General features: G+C 43.8%; 1 protein-coding gene across 1 annotated transcript in view; it reads right to left on the bottom strand.

Annotated features, from left to right (window-relative positions):
- SYT10 (synaptotagmin 10) overlaps positions 1-20,262 on the bottom strand; it is a 165,303-nt gene that overhangs the window by 99,017 nt on the left and 46,024 nt on the right. Inside the window, exon 2 of the mRNA XM_040345577.1 lies at positions 8,052-8,409. Coding sequence (XP_040201511.1) covers positions 8,052-8,409 — 358 coding nt within the window. The remainder of the gene's footprint in view (positions 1-8,051; positions 8,410-20,262) is intronic.

The raw sequence follows: 20,262 nt of genomic DNA, 5'->3' as shown, positions 1-20,262 counted from the left end.
AATACACCCCAGGTTGGATTCCATTATTTTTACTTAATTATTTAGGTTTTGTGCTGCCCTAGGCCTGACTAAACTTGTGCACCCTCTAATTTAAATATGACCCACACCTTTCTGTCAAGGCCACACCCCTTGCTGTTTAAGACCCGCCCTGAAATGTTCAAGTGGGAACACTAGTTCTTAGGGCAATGGGGGGGGGGGGGGGGCAATGGATTACCTTAATTTGCATAGATTTCCTTTCACTTCCTGTTTAGCTATGGGGCAGGAAGTGAAGGGAAATCTCTGCAATGGGACAGGGATGGTAAAAAAAAAATGGACAGGGGCTATAACCCTCCCTTACTCTATCCAAAATGAAAAAAAAAGTGAAAATGTGTTGCCTATAGTTCTACTTCAAGCACAAATTTCTGATAATTTTATAGAGAGGACTAAGAAGATATAACCATGCCAATGATGCAGCAGAAAACATATAGATCAGTGAGGAAGGTTTGTGGTCCAGGATGATAGGACAGTCAAAATTAGAAGTGGTGCCCCCCCCCATAGTTGCGGAATGCCAACCACCCACATACTGGAAGCAGTGCAGCCGCTTTATGGGGGCGCTAAACTAACTTGCCTCATGCCCCGTACACACGCTCTGTATTTTCGACAGGAAAAAGTCCATCAGGAATCCCGATGGGAAAAAAGACAGCTGGTTATCTTTTTTTTGGCCTGCGGGTTTGGCAGTTTTCCTAAGTAGCTCAATGAGCAAAATTGAGAGTTTCTGCTTTAGCAAAATTGGTAATTTCACAGCAAAATCTATTTCATATAATATAATATATAATAAAATATATATATATTGTATAATATAATATCATACAATTTTGCTCTATCCGAGTTGCTTGTCACTGAAATGTGATGTAGCAGCGGCATCATTCAACTTAGACAATGTAAAGTAAATGGCACCTAAAAAAGCATATTCCCAGGACTTTATGATAAAAATTAAGGTATTTACAGTCTTTTTCTGAATGCAAAAAAATCATTATTTGCAGATCGTGTAAGCAGCACTGTAATAAAGGGTTTTTTGTCCATGCTTGAAATCCACCTTTAAATATATCCATGGAAAAAGACTCTTAGGAAAACATCACCCAGTTGGGTACAAGCGTTAAATTGTTCAGGTAAGAGATTGCAAATAATTTCTTGCTAAACATTTCAAAGCACAACAACCCAAAAAACCACTTAAGACTGACTAACGCAGCAAAAAATGACATGTTTTGACTATTCCTAAAAATGAATCACAGTGAGGAATGGTTGCAGAAAACATTTTTTTTTTTTTGTAGTCAGATCCCATAATATGTCCCTTTTAACTTCCCTCCACAAAACTCAATGTCAATGTTTGGAAATTAAGGTCAACCAGTCATTGGGATTGCAGAAGAACAATAATGTTCAGGCTAAAAGTAAACGTAAATTGGTATTAAACCCAAAAAACAGAAATGTATTATATTGTAGCATACCTAGCAGTCATTAGATAAGGTGGCTGCATAAGTTGTTTTCTCTTTGGCTTTTTTTGCCTCTGTTTTCACCTAATGATCTAGCGAGCCAGTAACACACCTAATATTAGTGAGGTAGTGAGACACAACTCTGGATGAGTGAGAAAAGGAGACACAGCAGACTGCAGCATTGTCTGTCTGGGGGGGGGGGGGGTAGTGTTAAATCTATTAGCAGATTTCGGTACCACTTACAAATTAAAGCCATACTCCAGATCACACTTTATAACAAATTGTTATTTTTTTTTCCTTTTGGGGTAAAGGTTTTGCATGAATAAATAAAATAAGTGGTTTGTCTCATCCATGTAAATGAATACATTCTGCTAGAGAGAAAATGAAACACAGCAGACTTGCTGGCTGGATCACCAGATGAAAAAAGAAAGTCTAAAAAAGGAAGCTAAGCCATCACATCTAAGAATGTGTGCATTTGGCTTTAATATTGCTTTAAAGGGTGACTAAACTTTTGTTTAAAAAATAACAAACATATCATACTTACCTCCACTGTGCAGTTAGTGTTGCACAGAGTGGCCCTGATCCTCATCTTCTGGGGTCCCCCGGTGGCGCTCGCAGCTTCTCCCCGCATCTAGAAACCCTCAGGAGAAGCTCTTTTTCAGGGGGGTATTGTGCGAGCGTGCTATAGACACAGAGGGCCAGATTCAGGTACAAATACGTTACGCTGCGGCGGCGTAACGTATCCCATTTACGTTACACCGCCGCAGGTTTACAGCGCAAGTGCCTGATTCACAAAGCTCTTACCTGTAAACTTGCGACGGTGTAACGTAAATCCGCTCGGCGCAAGCCCGCCTAATTCAAATGGGGCGGGCACCATTTAAATTAGGCGCGTTCCCGTGCCAAACGTTCTGTGCATGCTCCGTTAGGAAATTTCCCGCCGTGCTTTGCGCGGAATTACGGCGCCCGACGTGTTTTTTGAACCGCAACGTGCGTAACGAACTTTCGTATTCCCGGACGTCTTACGCAAAAAAAAAAAAAATTTAAATTCGACGCGGGAACGACGGCCATACTTTAACATGGCTGTCTAAATGTAAGCCATGAAAAAGCAGGCTTAAGTTTGCGACGGGAAAAACCGACTAGCGATGATGTAAGAGATTGCGACGAACGCGCGTATCTTCGTGGATCGCCGTAATCAGCTAATTTGCATACCCGACGCTGGAAAACAACGCGAACTCCACCCAGCGGCCGCCGGAAAATTACACCTAAGATCCGAAGGCGTACGAAGCCGTACGCCTGTCGGATCTTAGCCAAAAGCCGTCGTATCTTTGTTTGTGCATTACAAATAAAGATACGACGCGGCAAATTTGAAAGTACGCCGGAGTATCAGCAGATACTCCGGCGTACTTTTTCTGTGAATCTGGCCCAGAATGTCGGACTCGGCACTGCCCCCAGCACCTGCGTCATTGGATTTGATTGACAGTAGTGGGAGCCAATGGCTGTGCTGCTATCAATCTATCCAATCAAGAGACGAGACAACAGGCAAAGAGGTAGAGCGCGTCTCCACTGAGGGAACGAATGGGCTCAGGGGAGTAAAACAGGGGGGCCAGACCGAATTACTATTCACTATTGTCTTCCTGATTCTCCTCCTGGCCAATCAGGAAGCAGTTCCTGAGACCCGATTGGCCAGGGAGTTTTAGGACTTGTTCGAATCGCCACATTCCCATCCATCTTCCGCGGTGGGGGTTGGTGTCGGTTCCCCCCCCCCAAAAAAAATAAATATTGAGCACCAGCCGCCACTGGCCTTGATGTCATGGTTTCACAGGCAGTAAGTTGAAAAAAACAGCTGTATGTTATTGTATGTTATCAGACCATAGCATTTCACTCCAGGATTTCTCAGTATAGGAATATACCTTTAACGTATAATATAACCACCCACTGATTTTCAGGCATTCCCTGCTATATCGTTATCACAAATACAATTACTCTGAATACAAACATATGTTTTCATTTCCAACCATAGCAGTCAGTGAGTCATCATGAACCTTTTACTGCATTCGAGTGAATGTACTTTTTGCAGCTTTCTTTAGGTCAACGTGCCACTAATGCCTTTATAATATATTGTGATTCTTCTGTACTGACACCAATGGTATTAATAATAATGACAAGAATCAAGAGATTGGCAAGTGTACTTTTTTCTAAATAAAATACTAAACAGCCATTCATTCTCACAGCACACAGAAGCGATACATTATTTTCCAATTACATCAAACAGATGCTGCAGCACAACTAGTTTAGAACAAGTCAGTCTGCTTTGCAAATAGCATGGTATCAGAGTGGATAGTAAGCCAAAAAGGCTAAGAAAGTGGTTAAAAAATAAGATTTGGTAATTGCATTGTAATATGGGTGGCTATTTAGCATGCTCCTTGTCAGTGGCAGTTCGTCCATAGAGGGCGCTGGAGCGCCGCCCCCTCTGGCTCTCACCGCCACTGAGTCTAATAACATAGATTCATGCATTGCACGAATCTATGATATTATCGCCACTGCCGCTGTTCTATTCAGATGGTCGGCGATCATGTCCAGCCATCTGAATAACGGCAGCTGGTTGGCTGTACGGAAGTGCCTATCAGAGCCAATGGCTTTTCCGAGTACAGCCCTCGGGTCCCGGAAGCTTATACAAGGAACGTACTAGGGATGTGCTCCATGTATAAGACTGACAGGCGTCTCAGCCAATCAGGTTGGCCTATTCTGGCTAGTTTAACCTGATTGGCTGAGACGCCTGTCAGTCATCGAGGGCGGTAGAAGACATCGAGGGACGTGGATGGCTGACTCCAGTAAAGGTAAGTGCCGGGCAGGGGGGGGGAGGGGCACTTTACAGGGCACAGCGGCGACATCAATGGGCACAGTGGCGACAATAGGCACAGTGGGGACAATTAAAGGGCACAGCGGCGCCAATTAAAGGGCACAGCGGTGACAATTAAAGGGCACAGTGGTGACAATTAAAGGGCACAGTGGTGACAATTGATGGCACAGTGGCTGTGTTTGATGGCATGGCACAGTGGCTGCGTTTGATGGCATGGCACAGTGGTGACAATTGATGGCATAGTGGCTGCGTTTTATGGCATGGCACAGTGGCTGCGTTTAATGGCATGGCACAGTGGTGCGAATTGATGGCACCGTGGCTGCGTTTAATGGCATGGCACAGTGGTGCGAATTGATGGCACAGTGGCTGCATTTGATGGCATGGCACAGTGGTGACAATTGATGGCACAGTGGCTGCGTTTGATGGCATGGCACAATGATGACAATTAATGGCACAGAGGCTGCGTTTGATGGCATGGCACAGTGGTGACATTTGATGGGCACAGTGAGGCTACAATTTTTTTTTTCGTTTGCGCCCCCCAAAAATTTTGAGCACCAGCCGCCACTGCTCCTTGTTGAATTTAATGCATCTTCAGGTTTAAAATATTTGTAATAAATTGGAATTCTTGCATGTAAATCTCATTTGCCACTGCTAAAATAGATGAAGGAAGTATTTATATATATATAATTTATAGCAGGATTTGGGTTAATGTCTTATTGTTCAAAACATATGGCAAACCCAGTTGATTAGGCACTCTTTAATCTGAATCAGGGCTGTATTTATGACGATATGACGGCTTTAAAAGAAACAGTAACTCCTCTTGGGCGTGGAGCGTTGCAAATAGCTCCATGTTTACTGTGAAGCTCAGTAGAATGTGGCTTATTTACTGAACAAATATTATTAATAATAATTAATAATAATAGTGTTTACAATATAATGTGACTAGAAACATTGGCCTGTAAGGTCCTTTGGAGCAAAGCCTGCGTGAATGGTAGAATCATAAAAAGAGTTTAACAGTCTTCTCACCAAAACTTAATTTACAAGCTGTTTTGCCCATTTTTATTATAAGAAAAGTTCATATAATTCAACTGGATTACCCTCATGGGTTGTTCAGCATTACATAGCAAGATCCATAAAGACATTGGTGAGTGAGCTTGGGTGGAGGAACTTGACTGGCCTTCACAAAGTTCTGACCTCAACCTGATAGAACACCTTTGGGATGAATTAGACCAGAGACTGCATGCCAGACCTTCTCATCCAACATCAGTGCAACAAGATTGTCAAACATTCCCATAGACACACTCCTAAACCTTGTGGATAGTCTTCCTATATAAGTTGAAGCTGTTTTAGCTGCAAAGGGTGGGCCAACTCAATATTGAACCCTGCGGACTAAGACTGGGATGTCATTAACTACTTCCCACTCGGCCACTGCACATATACGGCCGGGTGTGCGCTCTCTCCTTCTGAGTGGACATTCAGGAACGTCCCTCAATAGGAGGGGGATCGTGCGCGCTCTGTGATTGGCCCTCCTGATCACATGACGGCCGTGTCCAATCACAGCCGTCATGTGATGTAAACAAATAGACGGTTGCTAGGTGATCGGCTCCCCTCTCCTAACACAGTCGTCGGTGAGGAGAGGAGGGTGGATTGCTGCAGCTGACTGGTGATCAGTGAGTATGAGCTGTTTTTTCAGCTTTTTACTCACTGATCACCAGTCTAGTGTCCCACACAGTGTAAAACACAGAAAAGTAAACACATGTCCCCAAAACACATGTCACCACATAGTAAAAACACCTGCTCCCCACATATGTAACAGTAAAATCACATGTCCCAATGATCATCTGCACACATATGTCCGCGATCACCTGCGCACATCTGTACACGATCATTTGCGTACATCTGTCCGTAATCACACAAACCAATTATTATACACTTAACGGATTTTTTTTTTTACCAAAAACGTGTAGTAGAATACATTTTGGCTTAAATTTGTGACAAAATTAGATTTTATTGGATTTTTTTTTTAAATAGAGACAAAATATATATATTTTTTCCAAATTTTCGCTTATATCGAAAAAAAAAAAAAAAAAAAATATGGAGTCATGAATAAATACCACCAAAAGAAAGCTCTATTTGTGTGAACAAAATCATAAAAATTAAATTTGGGTACAGTGTAGCATGATGACCGCGCAATTGTCATTGGAAGTGCGAGAGCGCTGGAAGCTAAAAATTGGTCTGGGAAGGAAGGGGGCGAAAGTGCCCAGTATTGAGGTGGTTAACTACTTGCCGACCGCCCACCGCCGTTATACGTCATCACTTTAAAGATGAATATCTCGGTAACCGCAGCAGCTGCTGCCACAATCGAGATATTCATCTCTTCAGTGGGCGGTCCGGTACACGATAACGGCGGTCTCCGCGGCGGATTCGCCGCGAGATCGCCGTTATCGGTGGCGGGAGAGGGGCCCCGGACCATTCGGCAGCTGAGCGGGGACGAGACTGAAGGAAAAATCTCCTTCGCCCGTCCCCATAGCTCTGCTGGGCGGAAGTGACGTCAAAACGTCAGTCCCGCCCAGCCTCTTAAAGCAACATTTTTTTTTTTGTCATTTGAAAAAATGACATTTCCAAATTTTTTTTTTTTTTTTTTTGCATTTAAGCCCAAATATGAGATCTGAGGTCTTTTTGACCCCAGATCTCATATTTAAGAGGACCTGTCATGCTTTTTTCTATTATAAGGGATGTTTACATTCCTTGTAATAGGAATAAAAGTGATCATTTTTTTTTTATTTCAGTGTTAAAAATTGTAAAATGAATAAAAATAAATGCGAAAAGCCCCCAAAATTTTTTTTAAAGCGCCCCGTCCCGACGAGCTCGCGCGTAGAAGCGAACGTATACGCGAGTAGCGCCCGCATATGAAAACGGTATTCAAACCACACAAGTGAGGTATCGCCGCGATCGTTAGAGCGAGAGCAATCATTTTAGCCTTAGGCCTACTCTGTAACTCAAAAAATGCAACCTGTAGAATTTTTTAAACGTCGCCTATTAAGATTTTTAAGGGTAAAAGTTTGACGCCATGCCACGAGCGGGCACAATTTTTAAGCGTGACATATTGGGTATCATTTTACTCGGCGTAACATTATCTTTCACAATATATAAAAAAATTGGGCAAAATTTATTGTTGTCTTATTTTTTAATTTAAAAAAGTGATTTTTTTCCAAAAAAAGTGCGCTTGTAAGACCGCTGCGCAAATACGGTGTGACAAAAAGTATTGCAATGACTGCCATTTTATTCTCTAGGGTGTTAGAAATATATAATGTTTGGGGGTTTTAAGTAATTTTCTAGCAAAAAAAAATGTTTTAGTCTCGTAAACACCGACTCTGAAAAACAGGCCCGGGGCTAAAGTGGTTAAAGTTCATGTGCGTCTAAAGTAGGGTGTCCCAATACTTTTGACAATATAGTGTGTATATATAGATATAGGTATATATATATATACAGTATCTATATATATATATATATATATATATATATATATATATATATATATATATATATATATATATATATATATATACATATACTGTATATATATACCTATATATATATTTACATATATAGATATACATACATAAATATTAGACTTTGTTATTTAGATTTGCAGTTTCCCCAGCAAATAGTTGTGTAGTATTTCACTGCTGAATAAATACACAAAATAATACATTTCTTACCTTGAAGAGGATGTTGGCTCAGTGATTTGACGCTGCATTCGTGCATGTTTCATCAAATGTTCCTTCAAGGCATTTTGGACCTCAGCAGGAATATCGGGTGAAGTGTGGCTGATTTTCATTGCCGCCTCTTGCACCTTCACTGAATGCTTGCCATTCTGCTTAATTTCCTTCTTCTCGTTGGTTTCCACCATTTCAGGTGGGGCGCTGGGGATGCAGGGAGGGGCAGCCTGCACGGTGCAAGTAAGCGGTTTAGTGCGCCAACACGGCCAGCACAGCTTCCAGAAGACGAAGAGGGAGACCACCAACAGTGCCAACCCACAGAAACTGACCACCACGGCAAGGAGGCTGACAGATATATCTGTGAAAAGAGAAATGTTTTTTTTAAATGCTTCTGTCTCCTTGAAAATTTCACTGCACTTGGTGCTGCTATATTGGATGCTATATTGGAAGTCTTTTACGTGTGGCACTTTCTTATTTGAGGGGGGCTGGGTACCTAAGTGATCAATCTACTTTTTGTGGTTTCTTTATTTAGAGGGCGTGGTTTTTAGGGGTGTATTTAGGGTAGTTTTTTTTATTATTTTCTGTTGTGTTTTTTGCCTTTTGCCTTTTTTGAGCATTGAATCCCTTGTATTTGTAATTTTGTCTGTCTGTTCTTTTCTTTTTATGACAAAAAAATTTCAAATAATGAGGTCAATAAGGGACTTTTTGCCACAAGAACAGGTCCTGGGTAGTAAAAAAAAAAAGAAGTTTCTAAAACCCTCAGGAACAATTTAAAGCAACCCTATCAAACCACAGGGTGTAAAAGATATATAAATATACTTACATACAGGTAGCCTTTGTATTTCAAAGCGGGAGTTCACCCGAAAAAATAATTTTAACCTTAGATTAATGCTCATTTTGTCAAGGGGAATCGGGTAGTTTTTTTAAAATCGAAGCCGTACTTACCGTTTTAGAGAGCGATCTTCTCCGCCGCTTCCGGGTATGGTCTTCAGGACTGGGCGTTCCTATTTGATTGACAGGCTTCCGACATGTTTCCGACGGTCGCATACATCGCGTCACCAGTAGCCGAAAGAAGCCGAACGTCGGTGCGGCTCTATACGGCGCCTGCACACCGACGTTCGGCTACTTTCGGAAAATCGCGACGCGATAGATGCGACAGTAGCTGTTTCCCCGCCAGCTACTGTGATTCGTTGTGCTAGATCATTTTGTCAAAAAAAATTCACCAAGATGTCACCACTGGAGTTAGTATAAGTATAAGCAGCTGGTCTTGCTTGCATATATAAAGAAAAAAAATCCTTTATTTTGTATGGGGACTAGAGATCAGCTGACCCCCCCCCCCAGTAAGTTTGCAGCAGAACCCCGAAACAGGGGAAAAGTTCTAACCCAAAAAACAGCAAACCCCATTGAAGTCTATGGGAGCCGATTCGTTTTTGACAATTTCTTTATTTAAAAAAAACAGCATTCTCCAATGTAAATGAATCCATCAATCATGCCGAACCCAAAAAAATTAAAAACATAAAAACGGTCTCGCCAACATGAAGGCTGGCCACCTACTGCAGGCTAAGCCGTTTGACAGTTCTTATATAGGTAAGTATGTGTGTGTTTTTATTACTTTTTGACTAATTTTTTGTGAATAGGTAAGGGTACCCCATACTCATTCACATGGGGGGCAGGTTCTGGTGCCCCCTTTAACAATTTGTTAAAGGGGGCTTCCAGATTCAGATAAGCCCCCTGCCTGCAGACTCCTACAACCACTGGCCACGGTTGTGGGGATGAGGCCCTTGTCCCCATCAATATGAGAACAAGGTGCTTTGCCCCCTCCCCCCTGTCCCAAAGCACCCTCCTCCCTATGTTGAGGGTATGTGGCCTGGTATGGTTAAGGAGGGGGGTGCTCACTTATCCCCCCACCTTTTCATGACCTGCATGCCCGGATAAGGATCTGGTATGGATTTTGTTGGGGGACTCCACGCCGTTTGTTTTTTTTACTGGCAATTTTTTTTTACTCAGCTGTTAGCTGGGAAGCCCATTGACAGCCGATGACTCATTACCAACCAGCTTATATTGCGCCCTAATTGGGAAAAGCTTTGCCCAGTCAGGGTGCAAAATGCACTATGCAGCGTGTAATGCATTTGGCAAACAGTCAATGCTCGGGCCGAACCATTCGCCAAACTCTAATGGGGGACATAGTACAAGTTTACTAATAAATTGATTACGGTTGGATTCAAACTTCCGCATTCTGGTAATGTGTTTGTTACTACCGGCATCATCGCAAAGTTCCTGGTAGTGCGTTGCCATATGTTGCATTACAGAAAATAATCATGTGAAATTTCAGGCAAGTTAGGATGCATTGGCTGCCTTTATGCAACATAATTTAAAGGGGTTGTAAAGGTACAATTTTTTTCCCCTAAATAGCTTCCTTTATCTTAGTGCAGTCCTCCTTCACTTACCTCATCCTTCGATTTTGCTTTTTAATGTCCTTATTTCTTCTGAGAAATCCTCCCTTTCTGTTCTTCTGTCTGTAACTCCACACAGTAATGCAAGGCTTTCTCCCTGGTGTGAAGTGTTGTGCTCGCCCCCTCCCTTGGACTACAGGAGAGTCAGGATGCCCACTAACACACAGCTCCTTTCTCTATCTACAACGTAGAGAGTGTCCTGACTCTCCAGTAGTCCAGGGGGGGGGCGAGCACGACACTCCACACCAGGGAGAAAGCCTTGCATTACTGTGTGGAGTTACAGACAGAAGAACAGGAAGTGAGGATTTCTCAGAAGAAATAAGGACATTTAAAAGCAAAATGGAAGGATGAGGTAAGTGAAGGAGGACTGCACTAAGGTAAAGGAAGCTATTTAGGGAAAAACAATTGTACCTTTACAACCCCTTTAACACACAACATACCCCATGTTGACGCACTTGTGTTAATACATTTCAAAGAAGTAAATTACCGTACCTTAAAGGTTATTGACAGAATATAGGCACATAAGGGTTTACTAAAGGCAAATAAGGCAAATAAGCTGAGCACTTTGCAAAGTTGATCCAGAGCTTAGTAAATGAGCAGAAGCTCTGCTGACCTCCATCATCCAATCAAGTGCAAGCAAAAATACAGTTATTTTTTTCCCCTTGCATGTGATTGGGTACTCTTTGCAAAGTTAAGCTTCACCTCATTTTCTAAGCACTGGAGCAACTGTACTTTGCAAAGTGAACAGTCTAATTGCCTTTAGTAAATCAACCCATTATCATAATGTTAAAACAATGAAACAATAGGGCTAAACATATTTGGGTACCAGAGCATGGGTAGCAGAGATACAATTTATACATAGTGCTATATTACAGGTATATCCTGTGACATTTTAATATATTAGCATAATTGGGTAGTGTTTATTATTGTCCTACAGTGGATAGATTTATATCCCACCTGCTCTGTATAAGCAGAAATACAGGACCAGCTTGTCTTGCACATAATGACTTTTTCACAACCATCACTATGAAAGTCATTTTCAGCTTTACCAATTTCATCTTCTAACTATTAGCTATTTCCCCTTCAGTTTATTTTGCTGACCTTTTCTGCTGTCATCAAATGGTCTAATTAGGCACTTTGTTGCTTACTGTGGAATACATCAAATTTTTATGGATGAAAGAGTTGCTCAGAAACCAGAAATATAAAATAGCAAAAGCAAGCAGTGTACTAATGTCTAGAACCGGGTTTTTCAACCAGGGTTCCATGGAAACGTAGGGTTCCTCCAGAGGTTGCTAGGGGTTCCTTGAGCAATGAGCAATTTCTGCCTCCCAGATAATTTCCCACTGACATCATTAATGTTTTTAGGAAGTACATTTTAGCTAAAAGCCACATCCAAACCAGAACATGTAAATAATTGCAGGAACAGCTACACCAATAACTGGACTTTAAAGGTTTAGCATTGGAGACAAAACTAAATTTATAAAAAAATAGTAGCTTTATTAATACAGATTAACAATTCATAAAAACAGAGGCTTATCATCCTATAAGTGATCCACACATAAATATTACAAAGAAAACCTCTACCTAGGTACCAGAAGGCTATAAGTGTGTGAATAAGTATTAGATAATGTAACAGTATTATAATATAAGTGGATCTCTTATAGACTGATAAGACTCTGTTTTTATGAATTTGTTCCTAATCTGTATTAATAAAGTTACTATTTTTGATAAATGTTGTTTTGTCTCCCTTGCTGAGGGAGTCCGGTTTTTTAGGCAGGCTCTAGTGTAGCTGGTCCCCCAATTTTATGCATTGATATTTTTAGTCATCTGTTAGGCGGCGTACACACGGTCGAACATGTCCGCTGAAACTGGTCCGCGGACCAGTTTTACGCGGACATGCCCGACCGTGTGTACGGCCTAGCGGACAGGTTTCCAGCGGACAAAAGTTTCTTAGCATGCTAAGAAACTTGTCCGCTGGAAACATGTCCGTCGGACATGTCCGATGGTTAGTACACCTAATCGAACATGTCCGCTGGTTATGACGTGTAACCAGTTGATTCGACGCATGCGTGGAAGCATTGCACTTCCGTGTTTGAGAACGTCGGTGTCTTCTACGTCACCGCGTTCTCTGTCCGCGGGGATTTTGGTCTGATGGTGTGTACACACATCAGACCAACAGCTCCCAGGAGACATGTCCGATGAAAACGGTCCACGGACCGTTTTCATCGGACATGTCTCCTCGTGTGTACGGGGCCTAAGAGGTGAATTCTTTCCAATGACTACAAGTGTATCGTACACATGATGAAAATATCAAATGAATGATCATTCATTTTTTTGTTTGTTTTTTTTGCATGCTAGTCTCATATCTAAAATGAAGAGCTTATTAAACTTACGAAAATTCTCGTACGACAGAATACAACTTCAGAAGTGATGTAATGTGTTGTATTGTATTGTAATGTATTCTTTCTTTCCCGAGCATAAAATGTTTTGTTTTCATGTTTTTCATGTTTGTCCCTTGTTATTATAAGGAAATATTCTGCATGAACTGTTGTGATCGGCTCTCGAAAGCTGTGTACCAACAATCAGATTATCATCGGTCGCTTCGAAAAGCACTATTTTATGTCCGATTTTCTGATTGTGTCTACTAGGCTTTAGAAGCATCAGAACGAATTTCTGATTGAGCTGCTTCAATTTGCCCTTTCTCACAACTTCTTCCAATTTTCGTCCCACTACTATCAGCAAATTAAGGGCACCTCGATGGGAGCAGCATGGGCCCTGGCATATGCTTGCCTGCATCTAGGACTCTGGGAAGAGGAGGATGTTTTTTGTCTTCCACAGTACTTCAGCCATGTTCATACATGGCTGAGGTACATAGATGAGGTCTTGGTCATCTGGAAGGGTGACATCAACGCCCTCCACGGCTTCATTTATAAACTCAATGTCAATGACCGCAACATACGTTTAACGTATACATATGATAAGGCACAAATCTCTTTTCTGGACCTAAAGATAGGCCTAAAAAATGGGAAAATTACAACTTGCACATTTCGAAAGGAAACGGCGGCCAACACATTACTGCAGGCAGACAGCCATCATCCACCATGGCAGAAAAACGGGATCCCCACAGGCCAGTACATGAGGATCAAGCGAATCTGCTCAGAACCCTCCATGTTGAATATGGAGGGGAAGGAACTATATGGGAGATTCCGTGAAAGGGGCTACTCCCATAAACAAATGAAATATGCAAAACGCAAAGCTGCGAAACGTAGCAGAAATAGCTTGCTCCTCATGGACTCAAATGAAACTAGTAAAAAGAAATAATACGGCCCAGTGAGATTAATTACCACATACGGCTCCCAATGGGGGACCGTGAGAAAAACATTAGAAAAACACTGGGGTATTCTCACCAGTAACAAAACCCTAGCAAACATTCTGGGAGAAGGTCCTAAGATGGTAGCCCGGAGAGCCAAAAACGTAGGCGACATACATATTTAATCGGAATTCACCAGACAGAAGAACACGTCCTGGCTATCTGAGTATCCTCGGAGAGTGGGAATGTTTCCCTGATCCAAATGTCAAATATGTCTATATGTCGACAGAACTAAGGTATTTAAAGATGCAATGGGGCAGAAAGAATATGAGATCAGAGATCTGATCAATTGTTCTACGGACAAAGTAATTTACATGCTAACCTGTCCCTGTCAGAAAATGTATGTCGGTAAGACAAAAAGACAACTAAGGGTAAGAATAGGGAAGCACCTTAGGGACATAAAAAAAGAAAAGGAAAGAGATTCTGAGAAGGGCCAAGAAAGTCTGGTTGCAAATCACTTTGCAAAATACCATCAGGGCAAACCGGACAGCCTCAAGGTAAAAGGCATCTATGCTCTCAAGCTACCAGCCAGAAGAGGGGACTTTGACAAAATCCTATTACAAAAAGAAAAGTGGTGGATTTTTACTTTAAAATCCCTTGCACCGCTAGGGATGAATGTGGAACTGAACGTGCAATCTTTTTTAGAATAATTAAAAGCCTGTTCCACATTGGTCCACTGCGCTGTTGTCTACTATGTAAATGTCACTTCAAATGAGATAATAACATATATGCAACAAACCTTGATGTACCTCCTGTAACTGGGAGGAGTATCGATGAGCATGTACATAGCACTGTTCTATATAGTTCTCCCCACGAAGATAGAAATGAAGAAATCTAGAGAGTTTTACACGTGACATTTGAAATATGCCTCTATAAATCGGTTTTTAAATGTGAAGTCATTATCCCTTTCACAGGAATAACGGATGTGTAATGAAAGGTAACATTCTATGCTCATTGCAGCTGTTGTTCTTGTGCCAGCAATACGTAAGAAGTATGTGCAGGAATGACTCTATATGCAGTATCGAATATTTCATCTGTCAAGGGAACGTGACAACCACCACATAAGGGAGAAACCTATTCGCTATAACTCCTTGATTTTGTTTGTAATACTTATTGTAATGAGGAGTAGGTGTGCACCGATACGATATAAGGGAGCAATGCACACCTCCTCCTCTCTGTCCAGACGAAGCTACGCGATCAAGTTTGCGAAGCGCGTTGACGTCACGCAGCTCCAGGACGCAGCTGAAGCTATTCCACAGCTTAGTGGGAGATACATAGAGGCTCGGCTTCAATGTGACACCATACGGTAATACGTGCCCGGCATATGGGAGAAAGGATTGCAAGTAAGCGCGATATACAACCCAGCGCTCGTCAATTCACCTACCCCCCCAGCAGAAGTGTATCAAGACAAGATATACCCCGGTGTACGGGGCACATCCCACTTTGGAGGTAGGGGATGAGTCTGCACAGCATAGCCCTATGACATGCGGAGGCGGTAAGGTGGAATGCATTTTCTGTTATCAGGCTGATGTTTGAGTGTTCATGTACAGTTCAGTGCATCACTATGAGGATTTTCAATAGACATCCAAGTCTAACAGGCAAGTGGACTAACCCGAAGGGTATTTGCCGTTAGTAGCGACACTTAATAGCAGTCAGCATTCAGCATACCTACCCAGTCACGATACTAACTCCTGCATAGGAGTGCTGCTGATTTTTTAGTGACTTACTGCCTACCAGATGCCAGTCTTTGGAGTACTTGGAGCTATCCATATACAGAGGGACATTCTATCGTTGAATAGCATCTCTATACAAAACTGTCCAATCACTGTGACTATCTGCAGCATTACTGAATAAGGACTGCCACAAGATTGTTGCTCCTGTCATACCTGTTTAGTGTCACACCCATCAGTAAATGGACATTAGCATTTAAGCTCCATCTCTACACAGCCGTTATTCCTCAACTATCCCCCGCGGGGACGCACATGCTGGTTGTTCCCTATACTATCACCATTATTATTTAATTAAGATACACAGTGGGCCAGATTCACAGAAAAAGTACGCCGGAGTATCTACTGATACTCCGGCGTACTTTAAAATTTGCCGCGTCGTATCTTTATCTGTAATTCACAAACAAAGATACGACGGCTTTTGGCTAGATCCGACAGGCGTACGGCTTCGTACACCTTCGGATCGTAGGTGTAATTTTCCGGCGGCCGCTGGGTGGAGTTTGCATCGTTTTCCAGCGTCGGGTATGCAAATTAGCTGTTTACAGCGATCCACGAAGGTACGCGCGTTCGTCACATTCTCTTACGTCGTCGCTAGTCGGTTTTTCCCGTCGCAAACATAAGCCTGCTTTTTCATGGCTTACATTTAGAACAGCCATGTTAAAGTATGGCCGTCGTTCCCGCGTCGAATTTCAATTTTTTTTTTTGCGTAAGACGTCCGGGAATACGAAACGACGTAACGCATGTCGCCGTTCAAAAAATACGTTGGGGCGCCGTAATTTCGCGCAAAGCACGGCGGGAAATTTTCACACGGAGCATGTGCAATGACACACGCCCCATAGGCAGGCTTGCACCGGACGGCTTTACGTTACACCGCCGTAAGTTTATACGCAAGTGCTTGGTGAATCAGGCACTTGCGCTGAAAACTTGCGGCGGTGTAACGTAAAGATGATACGTTACGCCGCCGCAGATCTCTGTGAATCTGGCCCAGTGTATTTCCGTTTGGGAACCCAACAAGTGCGGACATCTAGGCGTCCGGACTGCTTCTGTTTATTTTGTTTTATCTTAGTCTATGTCCTTATGTGTTGTTTGTCTGCACATATACAATAAGCTCTATTTATTGGTGCAACACTTGCCGGCAATTAGTAGCTAGTTTCTGTGATTTGCTATTTCTAGCATTATGTTGTAATTTTATCTACCTAAGGATTTTCATACAATAAATTTAAATATATTTTCTATATATACCCTGATCACTGTCCGTTATTGCCTATAGTAGCCCCTTATATCCCCGGGGACTCTCTGCTCTTTAGAGTTTCCCTGAGTGATACAATCCACTTTTTTGCACGTACCGTGTATAGAACCTGCTGCAGCAAAACTGACATTTAAATAGATTTTCCCTGCAAGCTTTCTTTATTTTGTAAACTACAGCTTGGGGAGCCAGTCTTTATGATGAGGCCACAATTTAGCACGCTCAGAACAAGATTAGAAATTTTGGGGATAAATTCTGGTGTCTCACAGACATTGGATGGAAATAAAAGTTTTGCACTACAGCAAGCCTTATGTGAAAAAGCCAAATTATAGTACACTCAGGCCAACATTAACATTTTTTTATTAGATAACCAGTTCCCCACCAGCCGCCGTCTGGAAACGGCGGCAAGGTGGTTGCTTAACTGGGGGTCGCCGTTCTGAAACGGCGCCCCGCAGAAGCAGCAATGCGCGCCGCCTCGGGCGCGCACACAGAAATTTCTGTGCGCGCCGGGTCTATGAGACCCGGCGCTACACAGATCTAGGTAAATGACCAGCAACAACGGTCATTTACCTTGTGATCGCGCCGTCCAATGACGGCGCGATCACAATGTAAACACAGGAGGTCAGGGAAAGTTTACCTCCTCTCCTCTCCTCACACAGTATCAGCGGGAGAGAAGAGGAGATAAACTGTGAGTTTTCTAGTGCCCATAGTGTCACATCAGTGCCCAATCTGTGCCCTAAAGTGCCCTAAAGTGCCCAATCTGTGCCCTAAAGTGCCCAATCTGTGCCTAAAGTGCCCAATCTGTGCCCAACAGTGCCGCATCTGTGCCCAACAGTGCCACATCTGTGCCCAGTAGTGCCACATCTGTGCCGCACCAGTGTCACCAGAGCCGCACCAGTGTCACCAGAGCCGCACCAGTCACCAGAGTCCTATAATATTGCCACAACAGTGCCGTACCAGTGCCGCCTGTGCCCACCAGTGCCGCCTGTGCCCACCAGTGCCGCATGCGCCCACCAGTGCCGCCTGCGCCCGCCAGTGCCGCCTGCGCCCGCCAGTGCCGTCTGCGCCCACCAGTGCCGTCTGCGCCCACCAGTGGCGCCTGTGCCGCCTGTGCCACCACGGCCACCTGTGCCCTCCAGTGCCGCCTGTGCCCACCAGTGCTGCCTGTGCCCACCAGTGCTGCCTGTGTCCACCAGTGCTGCTAATCGGTGCACACCAGAGCCACCTGTGCCCACCAGAGCCACCTGTGCCGCCTGTGCCCACCAGTGCCGCCTGTGCCCACCAGAGCCACACCCGTGCCACTACAGTGCACATAAGTGCCGCCTGTGCCCACCTGTGTCCACCAGTGCCACCACAGTACTCTGCAGTACAGCCTCACCAGCCACCAGTATGGCAAAAAAATTCTTTACCGGCGAGCAGGCCGTACATCTTCTACTTGCCATGAGCGATGAGAGCAGCGAGGAGTCTCTGTCCGATTCTGATTCGGCCTATGAACCCGTTATAGACAGTGGGTCCGATTCAGAGTCTGAAGAAGAACATGTGCCCAGGAAAAAAAGGGGTGCTGGCGTGGAGAAGCGGCCTACTCCCAGACGCGCAGGGCCGTCCACCTCAAGCGCTGTGCCTACCACCCCAAGCGATGTGCCGTCCACCCCAAGCGCTGTGCCGTCCACCCCAAGCGATGTGCCGTCCACCCCAGGAACTGTGCCGTCCACCTCAAGAGCTGTGCCGTCCACCTCAAGAGCTGTGCCGTCCACCTCAAGAGCTGTGCCGTCCACCTCAAGCGATGTGCCACTGCAACAAAGCCCAGGCACCAGTAGGGTGTCATCTCAGCCCCAAAGGGATAGGGGCCATGCCAGCCTTCCCTATGGCCTTCAAAACCCCCTGTGGCTTCCCCCCAATTCCGGAGCAGCAAATATCCCCCCCTTCACTGCCCAGCCAGGTGTCCAGGTGAACACAGAAAACTTTTCTATGATAAATTTTTTTAATTTAGTTTTCACCGAAGATTTCCTTTCCTCCATTGTGGCCCAGTGCAATCTCTACGCACAACAGTACGTAAGAAGTAACCCTGGTTCCAGATATGCCCGCCCCTTTGAGTGGAGAGAACTAACCGTGGACGAATTTAAAATGTTCTTAGGCCTAACCTTTACTATGGCACTTTCAAAAAAAAAACAATTGTACTCCTACTGGTCCACCAAACCCATTCACCACATGCCACTCTTCTCCTCCCTTATGCCAAGATCACGATATTTAATTATTATGCGGTTCCTCCACTTTAACGACAACGCCCAGTGCCCTCCCCGAAATGACCCTGCTTTTGACAAGCTATATAAAATTCGGCCACTTCTAAATTTTTTCGCTCAACAATTTCCCCAATTATATACCCCTGACCAGAACATATCTGTGGACGAGTCCCTTGTCAAATTCTCAGGCAGGCTGGGCATCAAGCAGTTCATCCCCAGCAAAAGGGCCCGATATGGGGTCAAAATGTACAAGCTTTGCGACAGAGCCACAGGGTACCTCTACTCATTCATGGTGTATGAAGGAAAGGACTCCCAACTGCATCCCCCTGAATGTCCAGAGTATATGGGAGTCAGCGGAAAAGTGGTCTGGGATCTGATGTATCCACTCTTTGGAAAGGGATACCACCTTTATGTGGATAATTTCTACACCAGCTTGCCCCTGTTTCGCTGTCTTTACCTTCAGAATACCCCAGCATGTGGCACAATAAGACCCAACAGGAAAGGCTTCCCGCAAAAACTGGTGGATCAAAAGCTCAGACGAGGGGAGTCTGCAGCATTGAGGAACCAGGAGATATTGGCTGTCAGGTGGAGGGACAAACGGAACGTCCACATGCTTTCATCAATCCACAATGACACCCACGTGGAAGTCCCCAAAAGAACCGGCCCAATCCAAAAACCAAAATGCATATATGACTATAATTTGTTCATGGGGGGAGTGGACTTCAATGACCAGATGTTAGAACCCTACCTGCCCACAAGAAAATCCTGCCACTGGTATAAGAAAGTGTCCATTTATTTTTTTAGTTTGGCCTTCTACAATTCCTATGTAATTTACAAAAAATCATCCGAGAACCCCGTATCATATCTGGACTATCAAGAAGAAGTCATCACCGCCCTTTTGTACCCTGAAAACCCACCGGAAAATATTCGCTCTGATTCTGTGAGCAGACTGCACGAGCGTCACTTTCCTGAGCAAACCCCCTCCCGTGAAACAGGCAACAGACATCAGAAGAGGTGCCGGGTGTGCTCCAGAAGAGGAATTCGAAAAGACACCACATATTACTGTCCCGATTGTCCTTCCCAACCAGGCCTCTGTATTGGAACATGTTTCCGCCGTTACCATACGTTTCTTCATTATTAGGGACGTATGGTAAACGCAATTCTAATTTCCTGTA

This window comes from Rana temporaria, chromosome 3 (genome assembly GCF_905171775.1).
Source record: "Rana temporaria chromosome 3, aRanTem1.1, whole genome shotgun sequence".
Classification (NCBI taxonomy): Eukaryota; Metazoa; Chordata; class Amphibia; order Anura; family Ranidae; genus Rana; species Rana temporaria.
Note: the sequence above shows the minus strand (reverse complement) of the source record. Positions and strands in the feature narration are given on the sequence as shown.